The 23565-nt window shown below is 35.8% G+C and overlaps 3 protein-coding genes across 5 annotated transcripts; 2 read left to right on the forward strand and 1 right to left on the reverse strand.

Moving 5' to 3' along the window:
- Nucleotides 1-1293: 1293 nt before the first annotated feature.
- On the forward strand, nt 1294-6556 carry LOC112556217. Of its 3 annotated transcripts, XM_025225014.1 has the most exons (7): nt 1294-1427; nt 2416-2541; nt 2936-3329; nt 3653-3839; nt 4708-4756; nt 5235-5506; nt 5550-6556. In XM_025225014.1, the coding sequence occupies exons 2-6, from the start codon at nt 2508-2510 to the stop codon at nt 5480-5482; spliced, it is 912 nt and encodes a 303-aa protein (XP_025080799.1). In that variant the 5' UTR covers nt 1294-1427; nt 2416-2507; the 3' UTR covers nt 5483-5506; nt 5550-6556. The 3 variants fall into 3 exon arrangements, with proteins under 3 accessions (XP_025080799.1, XP_025080798.1, XP_025080800.1); XM_025225013.1 differs by having other exon boundaries at nt 5235-6556; XM_025225015.1 differs by lacking the exon at nt 5235-5506 and having other exon boundaries at nt 6228-6556.
- A 147-nt stretch (nt 6557-6703) lies between these two features.
- Nucleotides 6704-9940, reverse strand: LOC112556218 (YEATS domain-containing protein 4-like). The gene is made up of 7 exons (XM_025225017.1): nt 9829-9940; nt 9436-9555; nt 8471-8537; nt 8069-8163; nt 7826-7918; nt 7394-7481; nt 6704-6951 (listed from the first exon to the last, which is right to left on the reverse strand). The coding sequence occupies exons 1-7, from the start codon at nt 9850-9852 to the stop codon at nt 6773-6775; spliced, it is 666 nt and encodes a 221-aa protein (XP_025080802.1). The 5' UTR covers nt 9853-9940; the 3' UTR covers nt 6704-6772.
- A 117-nt stretch (nt 9941-10057) lies between these two features.
- Nucleotides 10058-23297, forward strand: LOC112556212 (exosome component 10-like). The gene is made up of 22 exons (XM_025225005.1): nt 10058-10211; nt 11003-11136; nt 11373-11496; nt 12128-12232; nt 12418-12577; nt 12964-13021; nt 13412-13487; nt 14238-14348; nt 15030-15173; nt 15573-15763; nt 15890-16046; nt 16362-16510; nt 16774-16936; nt 17329-17452; nt 17719-17816; nt 18415-18486; nt 18829-18891; nt 19697-19781; nt 19902-20053; nt 21556-21850; nt 22170-22246; nt 22395-23297. Exons 1-22 carry the CDS (start codon nt 10113-10115, stop codon nt 22443-22445), a joined length of 2688 nt encoding a protein of 895 aa, XP_025080790.1. The 5' UTR covers nt 10058-10112; the 3' UTR covers nt 22446-23297.
- The last annotated feature ends 268 nt before the right edge of the window (nt 23298-23565 follow it).

The raw sequence follows: 23565 nt of genomic DNA on the forward strand, positions 1-23565 counted from the left end.
CAGTAGTAGTATTTATTCAGTCGATGTAATTTTTCTTCAGTTGTTATAAACTTTAGCACCTCCGTCCTATCTACTCTCTAGGGTGGATCTGGTATGCCTTTCAAAGCTATCCACACTCGGGCACATCTATAAATAAACCAGGTTTACATCCCTTCTCATTTTAAATAATAAGTCGAACTACTTAAACAGATTAGAAACACAAAATCACATAGAAACGTGAACATTTGATGACAGCCATCTGTGGGCTATTCCAAATTAGCTCATCATTTAGAACGACTCCCATGAGACGGTTCTGGGATATTTTGTGTGTGGTTTGGGTTAAAAGTTCGTTTTACTTGTCACATCATTCCATGGACAGACAGGCGTGATTTTTTCCACGTAGACACACAACACCTTGAAAAATACTATTTCATCCTCTGATCTCTCCTTCCCGGAGATATGAGTATAACCTTAAAAAACAACAACAACGCTCAACAAACACACAAACAAGACTGGCCGGGTGCACTCTCATAGTGAGCGTTATCCTTCGATGGTTCCTCCACTGAAAAGTAAATACACATTACAAACAACACGATATTGTATTAGAGAAAATGCAAAAATCCTTAAAGCTTTCTGTCCTTGCCCAAATGAAAAAGTACATGTATTTACCAACAGATAAAGACGCAGAGAATTTCTAGGAAACCTAGACAATACAGTAATGGTTGGAGCGACCGATGCGTTGTCTTACTCGACAAGTGTAGAGCTTGTCTCTCGTACATTAATATCCTTCACGTTTAATTCCTATCAAAGGTTTAGCTGATACTGAGAGTCTCGGTCTAAGTATAGTTTTTGTTATTTGGATTCTAGTTGGCTGGCGATGCGAAGGGCGCCACCCCTAAGAAAGTTGGACTACAATCGTCTATTTATAGAGTGAACGAAATTTCCGTTTGTCAAGGTTAGTGGATTTGTTGTACGGTTGGGTGGCTGATTTATTTATAGAAAATTGTTTTACAAAATTCTGTAATGTTATTTCGCACTATAGTGGTGGGCCACAGAAGATAAAGGTACAGGAAATCCTAGCACCTGGAAAAAACTTCGACGGTCAGTCCTTTTACCAGGTATCACTTCCACACAAAAAAGTCCCGGAGCGAGATTTGAACTCAAGGACCTAACGATAGCAGTAGTGAAGGCCATAGAATTTCTAACTTTCAAATTAAATATCTATTTTAAAATCTTGTTTTTATAAATGGTTTATCGATATGTCTTCTTGACCAGTGATTTCAATGGTAACCAATGCCAACTTAGCAAGTACATATATGTAGCTGGTATCTACCTTCTGGTAAAATCCGATTATGTAGACAGAAGGACACGAGTTTTGTCGTCGACCACGGCCATCTTGCTTCACTTTAACGGAATACTCGCCATTCCTGTTATTTACGGTCGAAATGGTAAGTTTTGGCTTCAACAGTTGTGATAATGTTTTAAATACATTAAAACTGCAGTAATTATCAAAGACTGAAATGATATGTCATCTGGAACACAAGCACTCACCAACTCATGAACCATTGCGTTTAGTTTGATTTTTTTTTTAAATTCGCGGTTGATTTGCTCGAAATTTCTACGGAAAGTCAGCTTTTTCATCAGTCATCAATGCGAGATTCCGGGTATGTACGATCGAACGGTCACGGGAGACGGTAAATGTACACGAGATCAGACCCGGAACTAAAGAAGCAGACACTTTGTTACCTGACCACTACCTTTTTCAACCCCAGATCATCCGGGGTTTTATATCTCTGTTCATTGAACTGTCGTACTAAAGAAGAGAGGAATGTGAGTGCTCATCCAGAATGAGCCTCGAAGAAGAAAGGATCGAGTGGTACTGCTCCCTGCTATGCTAATAAATCCAGTGTTACTAGACTACTGAATACTTCCACATGCCATCCTGTCGTTCAGTGCATTACACTGTTACCTATACTGATAGGTCTGTGATGTTACTTGTCGTTACCCTTACTGGACAGTCCTGACATGTACACTGGCTCTAATGTGGCCAGAGTTCTTCTCACCTATGAGATCGTACGTGTCGTGTAAGCTCCTCTTCTCTATTGCCAGCACCACGAACTATACACACCCAACATAAAATGAGAAATTATTCACCAGTTTTAAGAGACCCGTGTGTAAGATCGAGCCCTCTCCACCGCATGTTTTCTTGAATTAGTTTTAATATATAGCTGTTTCTTGTGTCAACGACAGAAGCACCATCCAGTCTTCAGGAAAATGTTTGTTAAAGAACATATTTTGATAGTGAACAAAATTACAATCAATGACAGCTGTTACTTAAATAAATAAACAGGCAGACAGGAAGAGAAACTGAGTATTAATGTGTGTGTGTGTGCGAGGTAACCTATTCTCTGGTGTGTCGTGTATTTCTGCATGCAGGTCTGATGTACAGGGATGAAGATTATGCTTCCTGAAGTGGAGGTCACCTCACCTGCCGACGGCCAGCCTGAAGAAAACGACACGGAGTGAAAATGGAGTGTAAAACCTGCAAGAAAGATTTACTAAGTAACCTGTTTCACAATGATACAAATCTGTCAGCGATGACGATGATTTAATTGTGTCTGAATTACACAACACAGTGTATTCATAAATTTAGAGCATAATACACAAGGTCAATATAAAGTTCATGATATTTTATTTTGTCATCATTTACACTCAAAAGACAGTATCTCGAGTCTGACAGACACTTGTAGGAACAAGCGCACACACACACTTCACAAAAGGTCGGGTGTGGGTATAGAATCTATCTAGAATGAAATAAAATGAATAACATTCCAAAGATAAAGAAAAGACATAAGAGGACGTGATGGGGGAGCTGATGCAGAGACTTCATGTATGCAATAGGTAATCAGCTTTTCTAATATTAGAGTAATATATCTTTGATGGGGTTTTTTTTCAGTCCCTTTTGCTCGTCAGCAGACGTACCTAAGGAACATCCTACAGAAGTTTAAAGAAATGGTCGATCCACTAACTGATGACATTGTCGATATTCTTATAACGAAGGGGGTTCTTAAAATAGGAGCTAATCAAGAATTCACTGAGTCCGCGTGTCCTGTCCAGCAAGAACGGGCCCGACGCCTGTGGCAGCTTCTTTTATACGTTCCACCCAGCAAGTTCTTCAACATTGTTGTGCCTCTGCTAGAAAGATTCCGCTCCACGTTTAAAACTATTGGGGCCAGCATGAGCGAAATTCATGAGATGTGCTTTCGATGTGTGGTCGTGGCTGTTATTCCCCTGGAAGACATTGCTGATGAACTGTGTGAAAACAATTTTTTAAAGCTTCCTGCTTACAAGTAAGTTATTCAAATGTGAATGTTTGAATAGAACTTACCAAAAAATGTTATGGCTATGCAAAAATTCCTTAGAAATCCATTTTATAAGCTCCTTAATTATTGGTCACACAAAAGAGAAGAAAAAAATCGTGGAGACGCAATTTGCTTCCAGCATTTATTTTAGCAAATGTTATCCCAGAGAACTAAAGATTGATTGATCGACTGAAGAGTGGAACTAAACTTTAAGAAGAATAAGAGTAAGGATTTAGCTGTGAGCACGGTCAGAAAACTTTGTAAAGACATTTGAATGACAATACGAGTGGCGCTTCTGAATATTTCCACAGAGATCTTCATGACAAAAACGTCCTGCTGACGGATCGATGGCAGAAGTTTTTCAGAATGATTAGCACCACAGAACAAATTGAAGTCTTGGAAGTCTTTAGACGGCACCTTGAAAAACATGAAATCCCAGAACCAGAGGATCTGAAACAGCATCTTAAACAGAGCACCCTGTGTTTGTGCCAAGAAAAGGTGAAGATGTTGCACTTTACTCAGTTTGCGTGCAAACCCATGTACTTGAACTCGTCAATGATCTTTTTTAACATCATCATAGGTAGAGTGGTTTTCTGTGGGTGTTGTCGGGTTTCTTTGGCTGCAGTCTACTATACCTTTCAAAACTGGCTGAAGAGACCCTAAGTATTGTTTGTCTTTTGCTTATTTAACGTTAAGCAGTGTGAATCATTGTATCATTATTATATACCATTACACTACTTCTTTCTGACAAACGCGTATTCAGAATCTTAAAGATCAGCCCATCCAACATGAAAATTAATCTGATTTGTTGGCTAGTAAAAGACATATGAAACTGATACTATAGTATATTTAACAAATGTGTAGTATTTTTAAAAAATGTTTTCAAAAAGGCAAATGATTTGATCTAAATGCTAATTACTGACATTGAAGACCTTTGCCGATGCCAGTGTTTGTGACAAATATATTTATCAATTATCCCTCACAGTAGACAAAGTGTAGTTACTATGTGAAAATTATGACAGGCCACAACTCGGCCAAAGTACCAAGTGCAGATGTTTTGGTCAAATTTTGTTGGCTTTTTTTTTTTTTTTGCAAAGCCATTTTCAGTTACATATAGACAGTAGGGACGTGTTTGTTTAACCACCAACACGCTTGTCTCAGTAAACTTGGTAAATCTGTGGTTTAGAAAAACTACCCTTTCAGGTGGAATCCCCAGTATTGTGTTATTTACAGCTGTACTGTACTATTATTTGTACTGACGACCGATTAGAGTGTCGTCAGCTTTTAGAGATGTGATCAAGCTGTAAGAGTTTTCTTTCTCGTGAAACAATCCTTTATTGTATCACTGCCATTTTGTATTATTCAGCCTCAGCGATCAAAATGGAGCTGCAGTGACTGCACAGAAGAGCCAATGGGTACGTTATATTCCCATATATCTTATGAATAAAGCATAGTTAGGGGCATGTGGTGGGTGAGCGTTAGTTGAAACCTAGTAAAATCCACACTGTGCGCTCGATTCCCACCTTTCTCCTTACCGTACTTTTTACGTGTTCAGTTGTCATCGTGGAGTGAACTCACTTTTCACCACTAGATTACTCATCTTCTACCGTTTGTTATAGTTTTTCTTCCAGTAGCAAGTATTATTAGTGTGTGATCGGTTCTATTCCGGAGATGGTACCGTGTTAGTACCAACCATTTTATCCACGGTACTTGGATATCAACGTTGCAAGCCTGATTTCTTGTTTGATTCGTTCGTCTGCACCTTTATTTAGTTTGCTCAGATTCTCTTATAGTACTCACGATAAATATAGTATCTATAATTTTTTAAAAAGTAAACGCTATAAATTTCTATTCTCAAAACCAGTCTTTTTTTTCTTTTTTGTAATTGTGCAGAGGTGAATGCAGCATCAGGAGGTGTTGATGAGGATATGAGCGAATATTTTGCCGACTGTTTACCAGCATTGAGAGGCGTTCACAGCGACAGGGTTGACGGTGCAACGTGGGTGACAGACCATATATACGAGAATTGGCCCTTAACACCTCTGTCGCTCGACATTGAAATACCCTCTGATTCCGACGACGACTTTCCGACCTATCTGAGTCTCGAAAATGACTCTGACAGCAGTGAAGACTTTGATTAATAAGTGTTAACTATTAATAAAAAAATTAAGGACTGTGATTAATAAGTGTTATCTCTTAATAAAAAAATTAAGGACTGTGATTAATAAAGAAACGATTTAGTTTCAAAGACAGAAATAGGAGTTCCCAGCAAATAAAACAATAAATTTCTCTTACTCTAAACCACTTCAGTAACATTTATAGTTTGTGACTACCTGGGTTTATACGCAGGAATTTAACTAACCTTAAGAAATCATTTTCAGTGTTTTAACATTACAATGGTTCTAATAGTTAAAAACGATTATCATTTCTTGGTTGAAAGTGGGCTGGTAAGATCAAAATTCTAAATGTTCAAAGCAAAAATTTTGTGAAATTTTAAAAATAATGTGCCATTGCTGGCACACATTAACCTAGCAATGTTGACCTCCCACCTGAATTGAATCAATTCCACCATGACCATAGCATACCCCAAGGTCACTGAATATCAAATCAACCCAGGCCCAATGAATTCATGAGTAGCAACATCCTTTTGATGTCATAAGAACATCTGCAAGTACATTTAATACCAACCTCCTAACTCAAGACTAAATGAATACAAAGGCTTTTTCTAATTGTCTGAAGAGAAAAATTACATGCACTCATGTGAAATTATTAATATGTAATCTCAAGTGGCCTCGTTGTTTTGTAGGATGATGATTGATTGTTCAAGCAATGCTTGGCTCTGTTGACTAATAGCTATTTGTCTCAATGATGATCAATTTGTCTTTTAGAGCTGGGGTGATGTAGGATTTATGTGGGACGATGTAAATGCAGCACCAAGACAGGAGGCCTAGCAGGCAGAGGCAATATGGTTCTGGGTTGAAATGACCAGTGACCATTTGAACAAGCAGTTTTGTTCAAAAAGTAATTTATTTTATGCTATTTCTGCTGAAATCATGTAATATAGAGCAAATGGTTAGCCAGAAGCAATTCATTTTAAAGTGTACTTCAAAATTTTTTGTCAAAAAGAAAAGTCGTATTAGAGCACCAATTGTCAGATGTATGTTGTGTTGAAGAGGTGGTCATCATAGAGAAGACATTTATATAGCAAAATACATCTGTGAACATTTTTTGGGATTGTATTTAAAATGGGGTGGCAATAGTCTTGTTGAGGAAGTTTTACTGTTTTAAGTTTTTTAAAAACTATTTCATTAACTACACACTTTACTTTCAATGCATTAAACACATATGCAACAAAAACTAAGAACATTCACAATGTAATCATTTAATAATACACATACATCCATCCAGAAGTACATAATCTTCTGCATGCATCAGGTCACCACATCTGTATCTATTCTGTCATCTTCCTCCATTTTGGCAATTTCCATTTTCAATTTGGCAATGGATTCTTTGCTCTGCTTTAGTCTGTCATTGAGTTCTGAAATTTCATAACGAATTTTGTTTTTTGCAGACATGATGTTGTTGAGTGTTCTCTCACGTTTTTCATCAACTGAAACCAATCAATAAATTATCAACATAATTTTTTTTGCAATTTTTTGTTTGATGTATGTTTTCAGATAAATGTACAATATTTGGCACATTAAATATGGATGCAAGAAAACCCTTAATCATGTAAATATTTCAGGTACATAATAGGTAGGTAATGAAGATATCATGAATAAAATAAACTTGTAGGTTTCATATTTTACTAAAATTAGTGGAGAACAAACATTAAATATGAAATATTTTATAGTGTCTGGAAACTGTTCAAGAACATAATAATAAACATCCTCACATGCTTTCACACACACAGGTGCATGATTCTTCAGTTGGTTGTAACTTTTAATGATTTGGTCATTTTTGTCTCATGTTATGTTAACAAATGTCAGTTCCACAGTTCCAGAGAATTTTGACAAAAGAACAAAACTTAATGCATTCCTCTAATCGCTTACAGTCTGTTTCATGCCTGTATGTTCCAACACAAATTGGTCGAACATTTGACAGCATCTGTTGCAACATGGAAGTAGGGTCCTGGAAAACCTATTAAAGAAATATTTTGTACTTTTGTAAAATAATAAAAAAAATTCTCAAATAGTTGCAAATCTTTGACAAATAACATTCATGCTCTTCCATTTTATGACATTCTAAGGAGGATGTCACAACACTGAACAATATTATACTGTATACCGATTCCTTTATTCAGGGCTTGTCTTTTTTAATTTAAAAAACCCCACTGAAATCTTTAAAATTATGTGCACATATATAAAACACTTGTTTTTGAATCAACAATAATTATTATACCGTTAGATAATGTTATACATGGGACTAAGCCCCACAAAATAAAGGAATCAATTCCAAATATTTTCTAAATTCACCCTACTCACTAGTTCATCATAGAACTCAGCAACTAATGACTTCTTTCCCAGCATAATGTCTGTCTCGCTTTGGAAAAGCTTTAGAAGATGGTAAATGGTTACCTGAAACATATCAGTTTCAACATTCATATAATCTGCTGAACATTGCACATATTTAACAAAAACAAGTTTCATAATCTGTTACAATATTATAAACAAGTGCAAACAGACAATCAAATGATGGAATCTATAACATTTTGCAATGTAACTTACAGGCCTTTCATTAGGATCATTGAAGTAGATCTTGATGATAATTTCAAACTCTCCCCATCCAGTCTCCGTCACTTCATATGGAGGCTTCACGACCACTAAAACAAAAGCAGGCACTGCACAATAACCAAGCTTACTAGGCACAGTGCAATCTACTTCTATTCTGACCATTATTGCATTAACACACAGAGACCAAATGTCACATTACAATAGAAGTCATGAGCCAGGTCCAGTCTGTTAAGTATCTTTTAAATCTTTCTTTTTAAAGTCTGGCCAACTTAAGATCAAGTTTTGACTTGGATTGTTTAAAAAATTTTTACATATAAATACATAACTATACCTTATTTGTGCACCAAATTGTCTGGTTATAGTTGAAACATTGATTAGAAGGACAGCATGGCTTACCTCTGTTGGGATTTGGATAGCTGTCATGCAGTTTAAAGTGAACTTTTTTAACATAGGCTGACATGTCCTGAAAAAGGAAATGCCATATGTATTTTACTGGTCACCAGTCATTTCACCCCGCTTGGAATTAAAATGACCCAGACATAGAATTTTGTATAAGACCACATAATCCCAACACCAAAAATCATATCAGTTTAGGTCCAAAAGATGAATCCTTTGCAGATGACACAAGTAGCTAATGTGAGATATTACCAATTTAGTCACACATTGTTCAAACTCTTTACATTTGCAAGCCTTGCCACCTATTTCCAACAGAGCTATGAAACAAGGTCAGCCACCATCTGCTAAACAAAAAATGGCCACCTGGCAATACACTTCCAGAAAATATATCTCACAATGGCCCATAAGCATGATTTTTTTCTTGATAAACATTTGTTAAAAAAGCTTTTGCAGTCATTTATTCTTTAGTTTGGAGGTTCATATTAGATATACATTCAAACGTTTGATTAAGATAAAACAAGTGTCACTATTCAGGTATTCATTTAGCCTGAAACACATCTTAATAGTTTACCAACCCCACTGTTGTTGGGTGTGGGCCCCCACTTCAAAAGAATCTTTAGGTCTTCAAGCGGCAGAGCACTGGATTGACACGCATATCTCTCCTCTTTACACACATCTGTGTATGTGTCTAACTGTGCATCAGTGTATGTAGATGAGATCAAGATGTACAACACAGACATCAGTGTTGTCAAGTGTGAAGCAACTCCAGATGAGAGAAGAAGAGAAAGATTTACCAAACAGTAGCTTGAAACTCATCAGCCCCAACTTAACATATAGTTTGCACCTTCAGCCTGGCACCACTGGCACTCTCAATGATTGATGCCAAAAAATTATATTTATTATCAAGCACTATATCGTGAAACATTTACTCCTCATCTTAACAGTTATGTAGGGGCAGTTGTTACCTCATTTCGGTAGGGCTTGAGATAAACAGTCCACTGATGTGTGTGGCCATCTTCCTCCCGCTTTTTGCCAAAGTACCGAGCAATGTTGCCGTATATGATAGGCTTGATGATCGTAATACCCTGTGAACAATAAATGAAGTTTTGCTTAGATGCATGTTTCTCACTTTCTAGTTAGTTGGCAAAACAATGAGGATTTTACACTTACATTATAGTTTCAACTCTGCATTATTATCACTGAGATTGTAAGCTGTCTTTCAAGTTTTTTTTCCCCCGACTCACTTTTATAGCTCCAGTTCTTATTACAATTGCAGTCTGAAAAATAAGTTTACACCATGTAACACAGCACCGTGTTTTACAACACAGTAAACTGTAGGACAGCAATAATAAACATACCTTAAGTCGCTGTCCATCAGCCATGTCCGAAAATGATTGTTCGCCGCTTCGTTTGAACCTCGTTTCCACGCAGATGCTTTCAGGGTTCAAGGTCGTAAATGTGGGCACTACCTTTACTAGAAAGCGTTAAATAATAATGAAATCCGCAGAATATTAGTCAAGCTCAAAATATACACGCATAAAGTGAAATTGGATTTAATTCATTTTGATAATATTGCATTTTGTTTTTTTTCTCTTTTTCTTGTACTTAACTATCGAGTTGTAGCTCTGTTCGTGCACTGAACATGGCAGCCTCTACGAGTGATTCTGGGGAAACACCAGCAGCTCGCATGGAAAATACAGAGATTTTCCCAGGCTGCTCTAATATTAATGAATTCTCACAGGTAGGACCTATCGATGTAAAATAACATGTTTTTAGTTATAACAGTATTATAGATTTACCCACTGAAGACAACACGTGGAGTTGAAGTCTTGTTCGGACTCCTTTACAGAGATTCTGCAGTTGTTGCTATAGTAAGCTAGGTGCTTAGTACTCTGGTCTACTTAATGGTTATCTGTTGAGCTTCATATTTTTCATGTGAACAGTTCAAGGTCCGGCATTATAGTCTTAATCCCGAAGTTCCCAAAACTCTTCCTTGCCTTTACTAACTTGCGCGAGAGACCCCGCCTGCTTTAGTTGTGTGCATAATGAAGTACAAGTTTGACATCCAGATCATTTTTATTTTACTTAGTATTTTCGTAATTATTGTCTTTAGATTCCAGTTCATACAAGCTGTTGCTACGCGACTTTGAGTTTTTACATACACTGTCAATTTATTTTAGTTTTTCTTCAATTTTTTTTAAAGACTTGGGGGAGATGGATCAGGTAACGTTATATCTATGCCAATGATTTGTTTGCAAACTGTAACAACTTTAATAACTAGAGTAATTAGGCTTAGAAGAAGTTGAATTACATGTCTAGTTTTAGAAACTTGTCTGTTAGTATTTATCGCTGACTGAAATAATAGCCAGCACATACCTTATGGACAATAACAATGATCAATTTTATTTAGCCCAGTGGGCAGTATAAACATGGGAAATGTGCTCAGTTACTATATATAAAGAGTTCTAGTTACAAGGTGAAAAAAAGACAAAGAGGTGTGCATTAATTGTCTGTACTGATCTGGTTTTGCAGCAGAGTCTTAGAACTGTACTCCAGGCTACTAAGGCATCTAATGACTTACCAACTGGCGATGATTATGACTTCTATTCAACTTTTGATGCTGTCAGGGATGTCCTTGATTTTGAGGCAAGAAGAACATTGCAGTTGTAAGTAACATTTTCCCTTTATTGTGACATTTATATTGTACAGTACAAAGAGCTCTATTTTATCTGATTGTTTCTTTATTGTTTTTATTTTGGGGTAACTTTGTATTTAAGGGACAGTTTGTTGATTTGCTAAAATGTTTTGATTAAAGAAGACAATACAAATTAAGATAGGCTGTAGGTTATAAGCTGTTGGTCAGTATATTGCTTGCTCTGCACATCCTTCTTTGATCTTTTAGAATTCAGACCTTGCTTAGACATCAGAATGTGAAAGGAATCATCACAGGGGCAGACCATCCCTTGGAACTGGATGAACAATTTGATGTCCTCATAGACAGTAATGACCAGATTTTTGAGCGAGTGGTATGTATGTATTGTTAACATGTTTGTAGTAGAACATGTTCACTGAGTTGGTCACACATCCATCTTCAGTTAGCTAGTTAGTTTGTACTTTTTGGGAGGGAGTGTGTAGTTTCTTTTTTTAAAATATTAAGATGCTTGCAACTAAAAAAAATATATTAGTTGACACATAATCCTGATGTGGAGTGAGTTAATATATAGATGACTTTGACACTATTATGGGGATATGAATTCTTTTTTTTTCTTCCTTTCTTTTTTGTAGCTTCTTAGTTGCATATATTTATTATTTCAGTCATTTTATAGATTTTGATAAAATTATCTTTTGTATTTGCTTGTTAATTAATTCACTATTGCAAGAACTCAAAAAATAAATATAGTCATGGGTTAATGAAAATCATTGATGTTTTTCCTTGGAAACTCTTCAAAAAAGATAATTTAGAGGTTAAACCTCACATGTGCCTGACTGATTGACAGTTGACAGGCCAGGTTCTGGTGAAACTACCAGAGATGTTGAGAAAAGTTTTTTTTTTTTTTAACATTTTGGTAAATCGATATCTCTGACATCAACCTGTTAATCTTCTTATGAAGTATCTACTCATGTAAAATGTAAAATAAAACATACATACTTCTGTAGGGAAATTGGATTGATGAGGCTACAGGTGTGAGAAAAAATGAAAACAAGCTTGTTGTAACAGTTGTCAATCGACCTAACCCAGCTGTTGCAAGCTGGAACAAAAAGGTAAGCAGGATTAAACCTTTGATAATGATTTTTTATTAAAGCATAAAGTACATAAAGCCATGTTGATTTTTCCAAACTGGTTTGATGTATCAACATAACTTTTTAATTATTTTTTTTTTTTTTGGTCAGTTTCATTTAAGCAACAAGATACTTTGATACACAATTTTTGTCAATTTAATATTCAGAACAGCTCTCCTGGTAACAGTCCTGCCACACCCTTTCGCCTTCTTGCGTCGAGGGCAACCCAGAGACCTCAGCTTGGTTTTCAAGATAAGATTGACAACAGCAATAGACCATTCATGCCAATTCTGAGACATAAGCCTAATGCCTTTAAATCTCTGGAAGGTGAATCTATTGGTTTTCTTTCTGTGTTTGAATTGTTTGAGTATCATCTTTTCCTGAATGGATCACCTTCAATAACACAACCAATGTTACTTATAAATGGTGCTTAGGAATGTGGAATGTGGTGTGTGTGGGATAGTGTCAATAGAAGTGCAATGCTTTTTGTCCAGTGTTATGACCTGTGAGGTTTTTGGAAATGTTAATCACTAAATCATGAGACGTTTCTAGGCCTTTGGTTTCTTTGTGTGTTTGTGGTGGTGGTGGTGGGGAGGTAGGGTAGAAAGTGCAGGCATGCACAGGAACCATGCACTTTTGCAATATGCTGTTAAATCAACAATCTACTAATTTTTCTTACCCTGCTTTTTCCAACCATGTGTTTGTCCAACTAGAGAGCATGCGGTTGCCAGAAGATGTAACTCTGGAGGAAACAGAAAACATTGATTTCATGTGAGTATTGAAAAAAGTTCATATGCCAGCATACTCAGTGAGCTTTCTGGATAGTGGTGCTTGTAGCATCTGTTACATTTTTGACAAAGAATACATGTCTGACCTGCTAGAGTAATGTGATACCATTGTTATTTTCAGTGTTTACTTTGCATAGTTTAAGATTTGTAAAATTCAAGAACCAATATTTTTTTTATGGTGGGCTTCTTTTTTTTTCCCCCTAAGTTAATGCTTCATGCATTATTTTATTTCAATGTTTGTAACTCAAGATTTAAGCTGAAGCATTTTATTTATTTTTAGTACCTCATGATTCAACATTAATGTTTCATTTATTTTTGTGTCTATATTTGGGTTGCATATATGGATGCAAAACTGCCTCTCTCTGTATTCTAGATATCCTCACCCGTATCAGTATGAATTAGACCTGTGGCAGCCATCTCCAGATTGTTTAGAGAAAGTGATCCCTCAGGTATAATATATATTATTAATATGGTTCTTACTAACATCTAGTGCCAGCTTTAAAGAAGACTCCACAAATGCAGTATAGTAGCACCACTGATGCACATGGAAAAATGTCACACAAGCCAACCAATCAGATAGTCATCTGACATTTTGGAGGGATTACATAGGGTGAGGGTATTGAATGGGCAAAGCAGACGGCATGATGTCACATAATTTCTGTTTAGTTCCACATGCTGCTCCATATTTGTCGTACAACATATTTGTTTTAGAAGATTTTGTGAAACAGATTGTATTAATCAAGGCTGAAAGCAAGCAAGAATCCTCTAAACATATTCATCTTAAAAATATAGTTTGTTTTTAGGAAGGTATCACAGATGTTTCAATATTTAAAGACTGCATTATAATTATAAACTATGCTGGAAAAGAAATGACTAAATCTGCACATCAGGTGTAATAGTGGTGTATTATGTATAAGAAGACATTTTTAGGTATATCACCTTTTTTTTTAAGTTTTACAAATGTGTTTTGATGTTTTCTGAACTATGTTTATTCTGTCCTGGTGAATGAGTATGTTATTTTCTTATGCCATTTGCTAATTATGATTCTCTTGTGACACCATTGCCAGCTGCTTTTGCGTGAGAGCATTATTTTGAAGAGCAGTCAGTGGGTCAATTGACTTTTCAAAGCTAGCAAGCTAGAGGCTGTTAAAGATCTTCAAATATGTAGATTTTTATATCCTTGGCTTTTATTGTCTTAGGAGGCAAAATCTCTGGCAGATGTGCCACTGAAATTTATAGACACATCAGCAGGTCTCTCTGAGCTCAGTAGTCTGCTTTTAAAGGAAAAAGAGATTGCTGTTGACCTTGAGGTATGCTAATGTTTATTTTAATTTTATCGTCGTTTATTCAAGATCAAAGCATATTTTGTGAATTGTTAGGGAAAAGATAGAAACATTTGTAACATTTGGTGACACACAGATGGTTGCTAGAACATTAAAAAAAAAAAAGAAAAAGAAATATGACAATAATTGTATATGATGTTAAATATAAACTGAGTAGTTAGTAACACTGACAATTGCCCTGTTGGAATACCAAGAAAACGGTCAAGAATTTTGTAGAATTTTGAATAGTGTAAGCAAACAGGTGTTTGCTAAAAGATAAAATAATAAAAAATATCAGAAAAATAATCCTGCATCGTGTTAAAATATAAACTGATAATGCTGACAATCACCATGGTTTAACTGTAAGTTTTGTCAACAGTTTTCTGTACCCTACATGTAACGTAAAGTTCATAGAAATTCCTTAACGGTAATGCATGTTGTAAAATCTTTCAACATCAGTAAGAGATTTTGTGGGTGGCTGGGAATCAAATCAAATCAAATCAGAATGGGTGTGAATATGCATATGTGTATGTGCATGAGTTAGAAAGGAAGAGAAAGAGGATTTCACATGAACTACATACTTTGTAGGACCATGTTACTTAGGAACTAAAGTCAAAATTTTTGATAATTTGAAAGGAAATATCAGCACTTGTTGATATCTATCTGCAGCACCACTCATACAGGACCTTCCAAGGATTTCTGTGCTTGATGCAGATCTCTACACGAGACCACGATTACCTGATTGACACAATAGCACTTCGGTCTGAAATGCACATTCTCAATGAAGTCTTCACTAATCCACACATAACAAAGGTAGGGAATCTTTTCTTGCATTTGCAGGTTTTACTTTGCCATTCTTTTTGTGTTCTGTGATAAAATTTCTATCTAATTTTTTATTATTTTTTTTTCTTCAAGATTTTTTGAGAGTGAAATGAAATCCATGAAGATTTTTTTATTTTTGTTTTTTAAACAGAAATCTTGTACCAGAACCTACTGCTCACCATTTAAAAAAAAGGTCTTGTTTTAGATGTATCTCCCCACCCATAACCCCTCCCAAAATAAAAACCAGCAGTCTTTTTATTTGACTTGACGTGGTTCATTTCATTCAAATGTATCATTTCAAAGGTTACTATTGGACATTTATTTATAGTGTATTAGCTTTATCTACTTAAATTCAGCTTAGTAAGTGTTTTCAAAGCATTTGCTTTGCAGGTTTTCCATGGTGCAGACTCCGACATAGAATGGCTGCAACGAGACTTTGGCATCTATGTCGTCAACATGTTCGACACAGGGCAGGCTTCTCGTGTCCTTAACATAGCCCGCTTCTCTCTGGCACACTTGCTACACCTGTACTGTCAGGTAGAAGCTGACAAGCAGTATCAGCTAGCTGACTGGCGGATACGGTAAACAGGACACTTTTGATATTTTTATTCAGTATGTTCTTAGTAATATATATATAAGGGAGAAACATGCCTATTTACTTTTTATTTATATATCTAATATTTTTAACTGTTTTTTTTTTTTTTTAGGCCTCTGCCTGAAGAACTTGTGCAGTATGCTAGACAGGACACCCATTACCTCCTGTATATTTATGACTGTCTACGCAATGAGCTTATTAATCGTGGCAATGAACACAGGAACCTGCTGCAGTCTGTGTACCAGAGAAGCAAAACTATTTGTCTGAAGGTTGGAGGCTTGTAATATTTTGAATCAGTACAAAAATCATTACAAACAGCATGAGTGAACCCCTGTAGCATGTTATGAATTAGACATAATTTTGCTAGATATAAGATTATCTACTCCCACTGATGTCATTTAGATGACAGTATTTTCATATAAAAAAAGAATTTGCCATCTTTCGCTGTTTTCAATTTTCAAGAGAATCAGTTGATCTTTTGACTAAAATAAATCCTGTGCACATACAAAAAAAAACTTATCTACCAAGTGCATATGAAGCAGCTAAGTGTGGAAATGGCTTCTGATTAGCATCTTTATTGACAGGTGTATAAGAAGACATTATACAGAGAAGACAGTCATCTAGAACTGTACACACGCAGCAAAAAGGTGTTTAACTCCCAGCAGATGCAAGCCCTCAAGCGCTTGTTTGCATGGAGAGATGTCACAGCCCGTTTGGAAGATGAGAGTGTACAGTGAGTGGTTGGAGAAGTTTATAAGCTGTTTTTTTTTGGGGTTTTTTTTTTAACCCTTCCTTTTAGATAATGTTTTTTTAACTTGCATTGCACAGTTTTTTTGTGATAGCAGAAATAACTTTTAAAGCATGGTACTTTACATGGCATGCATATCTTAAAATTTTACATCGGCAGCAAGCCTTTTGTTAACAGCTTGGATGCAAGCCATTACTATCAAACCAGAATGTTGTGTTTTGTGTTCACTCTGCTCTGGACTGTGACAGATATGTTCTACCAAACCACATGCTGCTGCAAATGGCTGAAATTTTACCTCGTGAGCGTCAGGGAGTGTTTGCCTGCTGTAACCCTATTCCACCACTAGTGCGCCAGTCACAGCATGAAATCCATGCTATCATTCTGGAAGCTCGAGAGGCTCCTCTTGAACAGGTAATGATGCATTAAAAGGCTCATGTCATAGTATTCTGATGTAACATATACCATTATGACTAGAAAGTGTAACACTTTTACGATATTAAGGAAGTGAAAAGTAAATTTGTAAATACCATGATTTGGTGAAAATTTTAAGCAGATAAGATGTGCAAGAGGGTTTTTTTTTTTTAACAGCATCAAGTACAATTATATTTTAACATTATATTTGTAGTGCATGTCTGAGGAATTTGGCAACTGATAAAGCAAATGGTGATAAAGCATTCAGTTTATGTAAGAAGTACATAAAACTTCCATCTTATTTTTCTACAAGTAGTGAAAACATAGGTGAGATTCTATATGTAATTGTTAGAATAATAAAGACTAAAGACTTCAACTGGGTTTGGCATTAGGTGCACCAGGAGAGGATTCCACAGCCATCAGCTGCTCAGCATCCTCGATACCACTTACAGCGCTGCCCGCATGACCTTTCACACCAGCAGTCCACTTTCTGTGATATACCTTCAGCACAGTCAGGTGAAGTGGCTTGAATTTTATCACCTTATAACCTACTGGCATAAAGTAGATAGTGCAGTTCAAATTATAAGTGGGCATAGTGACCTTCATGAATAATGTATGACCATAAGAGCTCATATGATTTAATCAGAAGCATTTGTGCATAAGAAAATTAGGAAAGAAATTGAAGTTAATGCAAAATGTATTTGTCAGTTATCTTTAGGAACAAACACCAAAAAAGAAATTATTACTGACTTTTTTTGGTTGCTTCATTTTCTTTGCATCAGATATTTTGCAATCAAGCAGCAAAGTGCTTACAAATAAACTCTCCAATATCAAAGTGCTTGATGTGCCTTCATTATCAGCTTTCGGCACAAAACATGAGGTGAGTTTTCTACGGTTTCTGTGTGGCTTTTTCATTTGAGGAGTTATGTCTTCGTTAGCAGCAAGGGTCAAGATGAACATGGTTTTAAAAAAAAAATGTTTATGTGCATTACTTATAAATTTTGACGTGTTTAAAACTTACCATCGTTGCCACTGCTTGTCTTATTTTCTAAAAGAATAAAACTGATCACGACTTGACTCCTTATGACGCTAATATCAAACATTTAGTATTAAGTAATATAAGTAAAAGTAAGTATTCTTGGCAATGTTTCAATGACTTGTTCCCATGTGTCTATCCATCTCACCTCATCTCTACACACTCATTCTCTCTGCTCCTCTTCTGATTTCAGGTTTTGCCTTCCTCAGACCAGATTTGTTACATTTGGTTCATGCTCCTTTTCTGTGTCCATTTCTCTTGGAGTGATTGACCACTCAATATTCTAAATCTACTCTTCCTTAAAAATGTCTTATAAAACTTAACTTTTTCCCATCCCATAGTGTCTCTGTGTAAGTATTCATATGCACCATTGCTTTAGCAAGAATGGGCACTTGATAAACATTTTTAATCATTATTAATTATCTTTGTCTTCTGCTGGCAGCATGCACAAGAAACATGGGCAAAAAGAGTTGCTGATGAAGTTAAGTGTTCCTTCATCAGTCCATTCTTTATGGTGAGTTAGCTCCTCAACAAGAGTCTTTTTGTTTCCTGAACAAAGCTATTGCTAGCCTACTAAATGTTTAGTATCTGAATGTAAGATGTAGCAGTGTGGTAAAATGAGAGGGCATAGAGTATTACAATACAGATTTCTGAAGAGTTGACAGGAACAGCACCTGTCCTCAAAGGATGGTTCAAACTACCAAAAGGAAAAAAAATATACTGAAAATGTAGTGGAATTTATTAATTTTCTATCTTATGTTATCCTGGAGACATAGTGTAATTTTACAGAATGATATGAGAATATACGCAACTTGTTGACACTACTGTTTTTGTTTTTTTTTTTTCTTCTCCATAGTATATACCTCCAGACAATACAAGCCTGTCATCAGAGAAGCAAACTTCAAATACAGTAAAGCCAGTAAGTGACGTTTATTTGAGTTGGGTTGTTTTGAGGTTGTTTTATTTATTTTTTGTTTGATGGGTGTGTAGTGCAAATAGCAAACTTGCTGGGTGTGTGCACCCATATATATATATGCATGTGCACACAACAGGAGTAAATGTAGATATTTATGTTTTAATAAGGGTGCTAACCAACATGTTAAAGCCATGAAAAATGTAACAAGACTGAACTGTCATCCACTACATTCTTTGTTGTATGGATCACGTCCATCCAGATTAGGAGTTCAGGCACAGGGAATAATAATGCCACTAAAGGACTGATGAGGTTCTGGTTATTACTACGAGTTTGTACTTTATTTCTAGTTTGTGCTATTAAAAGCTAGCAGTCTGTGAACTAGAAGACATGAGCATGCATGAGAGTTAATAAATTTTGAACCTAATGAGATATGGGTGATACACAAGTAGTCATTAGAGTATGCTTTTAAGTTAGATTTTGTAGTGTCAGATATTTAATGTAAAAATATAGCTGTTGTAAATTCTCCCATTAAATGCTTGTAATGGAAGAAATTACCTCCTTTGTTTCAAACATAAACATCAAGGAACCTGCAGAAAACTAAAACTTTCTATTGTTTCTTGACATTCCTCAATGGATGATAAACAACAATGAGCACTAAAACTTTCTTTTTTTTTCTTTTTAACATCATTCAAAAGTATGTAATGCCATCAAATCTTTTTGTTTCATTTCTTATACATCTTTCATTTTAAAGAACACAAGTAGCATCTTTTTCAAGGATAAGAGGATATTGTGCTGATTATCTCACCAGGTGACCAAATGGAGGATGAAACAGAATACAGACAAGAGAAAGCACAAAGATGAAAGTAACCCAGAAACCTTTGAGCCACAGTTTGGTAAGCGGTATTTCTATGTTTTTTAAATTTTCTAGTTTGTGATGCTCTGATAGTCTGTGCTTACACACACGCACACATGATGCACATAGTTGCTAATTATTGTGTAATTGTTTTCAACAGTACCACCTGCTAAAACAGCCCGTAAAGCAGCACCTGCAATTTCTGCAAGCACGGTCACATCAAAAACCATAAGACCTGGTGGTTCATCTCATGTGTCTTCAGAAAAGATGCCTGTGGGAGAAGAAAGTGGAGCTCTTACACTGCGCCAGCAGGTACTGCACGCTCTGTTTTTTACCAACACCCTCCTCCCCATATCTCTACCCCTCTCCTTACCTTCACCTACAGCTTGTTTTGCTTTTACTCTAAAAAAAGGAAAGAAACTAAACAGTAAACCTTTCATTACAAGCAAAAAATAAAGAAGATAGCTTCACGGTAGTTTTTATTGTCTTTTTCTTTTAAAAAATTCATCATTGTTTAAATAATAAATACTTGTAAAGTCATTCTGTGAAATGGTAATCTAAAACTCAGTTGTTGCATCTTGATCTGTTGTCTGAATCAAAAGTTGCTTTCTTAAATCTCTAATTTCTTATATAACTGGCATTCATTTATGACATTTTTGCTGCAATGTTAGTATGAGAACTAGCAAGTTGAGACCTTATTGAACTTGATCAATATTTTGGTGTTTAGGGTGGTTATTTAAATGACTAAGACACTGAATAAAAATGTGCTAGGTGTGTCAGCCAGTTTCATTAACATTTGCATTTTCTAGTTAATCAATAAAACAAACTCATCATTTATAGGAAGCCAAAATCACAGCAAGAAATTCTGAATATTAAATCTTAAGTACCTGACCCAAACATTCCTCTTGAAATTGCTCTAGAAAAAGTATTATCAAAAAGTACCACAATATCACAAGAATTACATTTCTTAAAAAGCATATTTTGGAAGTGCCTCAGTGAGACAGTTTGTGTCATTTTTAGGTTTTTTTTTTCTGTATATTGACTGGATGGCCTGGTAGTGCAACAGTTAGTGGCTGTCACCAATACAGTAAAGGTTGGCTGTCCTGGGTTCACCTCTCGTCTCAGGCCCCCTGTTCTTTCTCTGCATGTGATATATGTTTACAGGGCTGGCTGCCATGTCGTGATATAGCTGCTAGCATTTTGTAAAACACCAACCAACCCTTTAAATTTATTGTGCACATGTACCTATTTGTAGGCAAAGCTTCACTCAGGTTTGAATATACTAGTTCCTTTTGGATTTTGTGAAAAGAAAAAGGAAAAAACCCTCAAAAAGTAAGCTAATGTGCAGAACAGTCAAATAACTTATAATTTTTTTTAAATGCCTATGTGCTTCCAGGTCATGTTGTTAATAAAACAGCATTTCAGGCAGGTAACCATTGATAGTTATGCAAAATATACTGTCAATCCCCATCAAATTAGGCAGAAATATTCATTTTGATTATGGCTATGAATGGTTGGTGTAAATTGTTTTATTTTTGACTTTTTTTTTTTTATTTAAGATTTTACCAGTTGCACCAAATGAAAAAAATGCTATGAAGAACCAATTGTGACACTTGTATACAAGGACTTTTACAGAATTTTACAGAATACTAGAGACAGAATAGAAAGATTGGCAAGAATAAGCTTGACTCAGATAGAAGAGCTTATGGCAAAAATCAACCTCGATGAAGCTAGATATCTAGTAGAATATAAATTTTGAAACTAGAGATATGATTAGAATTGGCAGCCATTGTCTATGTTTGTAAATTTTGTAGAAGGAAAAAATAAGGCAGGAGAAAGAGAGAGAGAAAAAGACAACAGCTGCAGCATCAAACGCAGATCACCAGCAGCTGACCTCCACTTCTCGAGAAAAGGATAAGAAAAAGAAGAAGAAGAAGAAGGAAAAGGTGGTCTCAACATCTGCTAGTAACAGTGACAATGCAGCAGGTTCTCTCACCACAGGAGGAAGAAAAAAAAAGAAGAAAAAGGCCACAGAGGTAGCTGCTGAAAATGCTGAAGAAAACTTCACTCCTTTTGATTATGCCTCAGCCGACAAGTCAGCAATGACAGGTAGAGATTTTGATTAAACCTAGAAGCAGGTAGTAAGGTTATGCATTAGACAGCTAAGTCATCATGCTTAATAACCCTCATATACACATTGACTATCTTGTAGAAGGTCTAAGATGAAGTTTTGTAAAATTTAGAGCAGCTTATTAAGAACTGCCAGCCAAGCAATAATGAGTGGAAAGAGCCCGTGTAACATTTTGCAAAGCCTCTGCTGCGTATAACCATTCTTTTAGAGAAATACATAGATATGCAAGAATGGTTTCTTTAGCTCACTGTGCATATGTGGTCGAAAAGTAACGTGCATGGTCATGATTTGCTGCAGGAGACAAAAAGAAGAAACACGTTTACAAAGATATCTACAACCCAAAGTGGCATGGGGGCGACAAAAAGCAAAAGAAGGTAATGTACATTTTAAAGCTGTAGCTTTCTTTTCCTTGACAGAAGCAACATACATATCTGTGTGGGGATTTTTTTGAGGGGAGTTTTGGACTAGAGAATCATGCATTTTTATTTGTCATCATAGGTTGTTTTGTTAACTCTGTTTCAGAAAAACAAGAAGTTTGGTGCAAAACAGAGAAAAAGCCTGACCTTCAGCTAGTTTGACAGATGAATATTCATATGCTTTGATATCCTGACTTCATTATGTTATGACAAGAAAGATAACTTACAAGATAGAAAGCTAAGCCCTGCTTATGTGGGTTTCTATGGATGGCATTTGGATTTTAGTTTCAACTGTCTAAGATGTACCTCATCATTGTTGCATAAACTTTGAGAGGAAACGTCCTCTAAAATGTAACCTTGATTGTACTGATTATTTATTACTTGTAATCTGCAACATCCAGTGCCTGACTGAAAATTCTGAGAATTCTGTTACTGTTTTGCCTAATAAAACACTTTAGGGCATATGTTGCTGTCAAGCTCCAAAGAAACGGTGCAACATTGTCGTCAGGTCTGAAAATGGACAACTAGGAGAAACTTACTGCATAACAAACCTAGGGGGAAAGCTTGTCTGCTATCTGGTAGTCATGATTTACATTAGTTCTTTGAATAACTCCTTTTTTTCGTCAGTTTATTTTTCATCACAAGAATATAAAATCAGTACAATTGAGCAAAATGATTTGGAAAGGGTTCTCATTGACTATTGCTACAGAGGATGACAGAATGAAACTTCTATTTAGCAAGCCTGCACTTCCATTAAGTTTTCAAAATGGGGAAAATCTAGTCTGGTCAAGTAATGTTTTCTCTAACATCACTGCCTTTATTATTGAATACTTTCATGTCAACTGTTTTATGTCTCTTCTGTAAAGTTTTTCTTGAAAACTAATGCTTGACCTTTCAAAGGATGTCAAAGTGCATTCTTCAAGAGCTTTTTAAAAAATATGTTTTGTAGCTCATCCTGCAATTACAAGTTTTAAACAAAATGAAGCGGAGAATAAATGTGATAAAGAAATGGTGCATGACCTGTTATTTCTTGGTCCAGAAGAGTAAATAGAATTTGAGGTACAAACTGAATTTCTATCTTAATTAAAGCTCTTCTTAACAGGCAAATATTTGACCAAGTTCGACAAAGTTTTTACTTAGTGCATGTATAAAATCTTTGCCACACTTTTGTCAAAGATACATTCATCCATATCTGTCAGGTAAAGATCCTTTGGAACTGTCCAATGTTCAACACTTGGGGTGGAGGGGCTTATAATAACCATCTAAAAATAGTGTGA

Source organism: Pomacea canaliculata, linkage group LG2 (genome assembly GCF_003073045.1).
Source record: "Pomacea canaliculata isolate SZHN2017 linkage group LG2, ASM307304v1, whole genome shotgun sequence".
NCBI lineage: Eukaryota > Metazoa > Mollusca > Gastropoda > Architaenioglossa > Ampullariidae > Pomacea > Pomacea canaliculata.

What these genes read in the sequence shown, in the direction of transcription:
- LOC112556217 (XM_025225013.1), top strand. Translation starts at nt 2,508, where the DNA reads ATGGAGTGTAAAACCTGCAAGAAAGATTTACTAA. An exon ending in TTAAAGCTTCCTGCTTACAA is followed by an intron (nt 3,330 to 3,652) that starts GTAAGTTATTCA and finishes ATATTTCCACAG; the next exon opens with AGATCTTCATGACAAAAACG. An exon ending in CTGCACAGAAGAGCCAATGG is followed by an intron (nt 4,757 to 5,234) that starts GTACGTTATATT and finishes GTAATTGTGCAG; the next exon opens with AGGTGAATGCAGCATCAGGA.
- LOC112556218 (XM_025225017.1), bottom strand. Translation starts at nt 9,852, where the DNA reads ATGGCTGATGGACAGCGACTTAAG. An exon ending in TCAAGCCCTACCGAAATGAG is followed by an intron (nt 8,538 to 9,435) that starts GTAACAACTGCC and finishes TTCCTTTTTCAG; the next exon opens with GACATGTCAGCCTATGTTAA. An exon ending in CTATCCAAATCCCAACAGAG is followed by an intron (nt 8,164 to 8,470) that starts GTAAGCCATGCT and finishes CTTTTGTTTTAG; the next exon opens with TGGTCGTGAAGCCTCCATAT.
- LOC112556212 (XM_025225005.1), top strand. Translation starts at nt 10,113, where the DNA reads ATGGCAGCCTCTACGAGTGATTCTGGGGAAACACCAGCAGCTCGCATG. An exon ending in GCAAAACTATTTGTCTGAAG is followed by an intron (nt 16,047 to 16,361) that starts GTTGGAGGCTTG and finishes CTTTATTGACAG; the next exon opens with GTGTATAAGAAGACATTATA. An exon ending in CTTTCGGCACAAAACATGAG is followed by an intron (nt 17,817 to 18,414) that starts GTGAGTTTTCTA and finishes TTCTGCTGGCAG; the next exon opens with CATGCACAAGAAACATGGGC.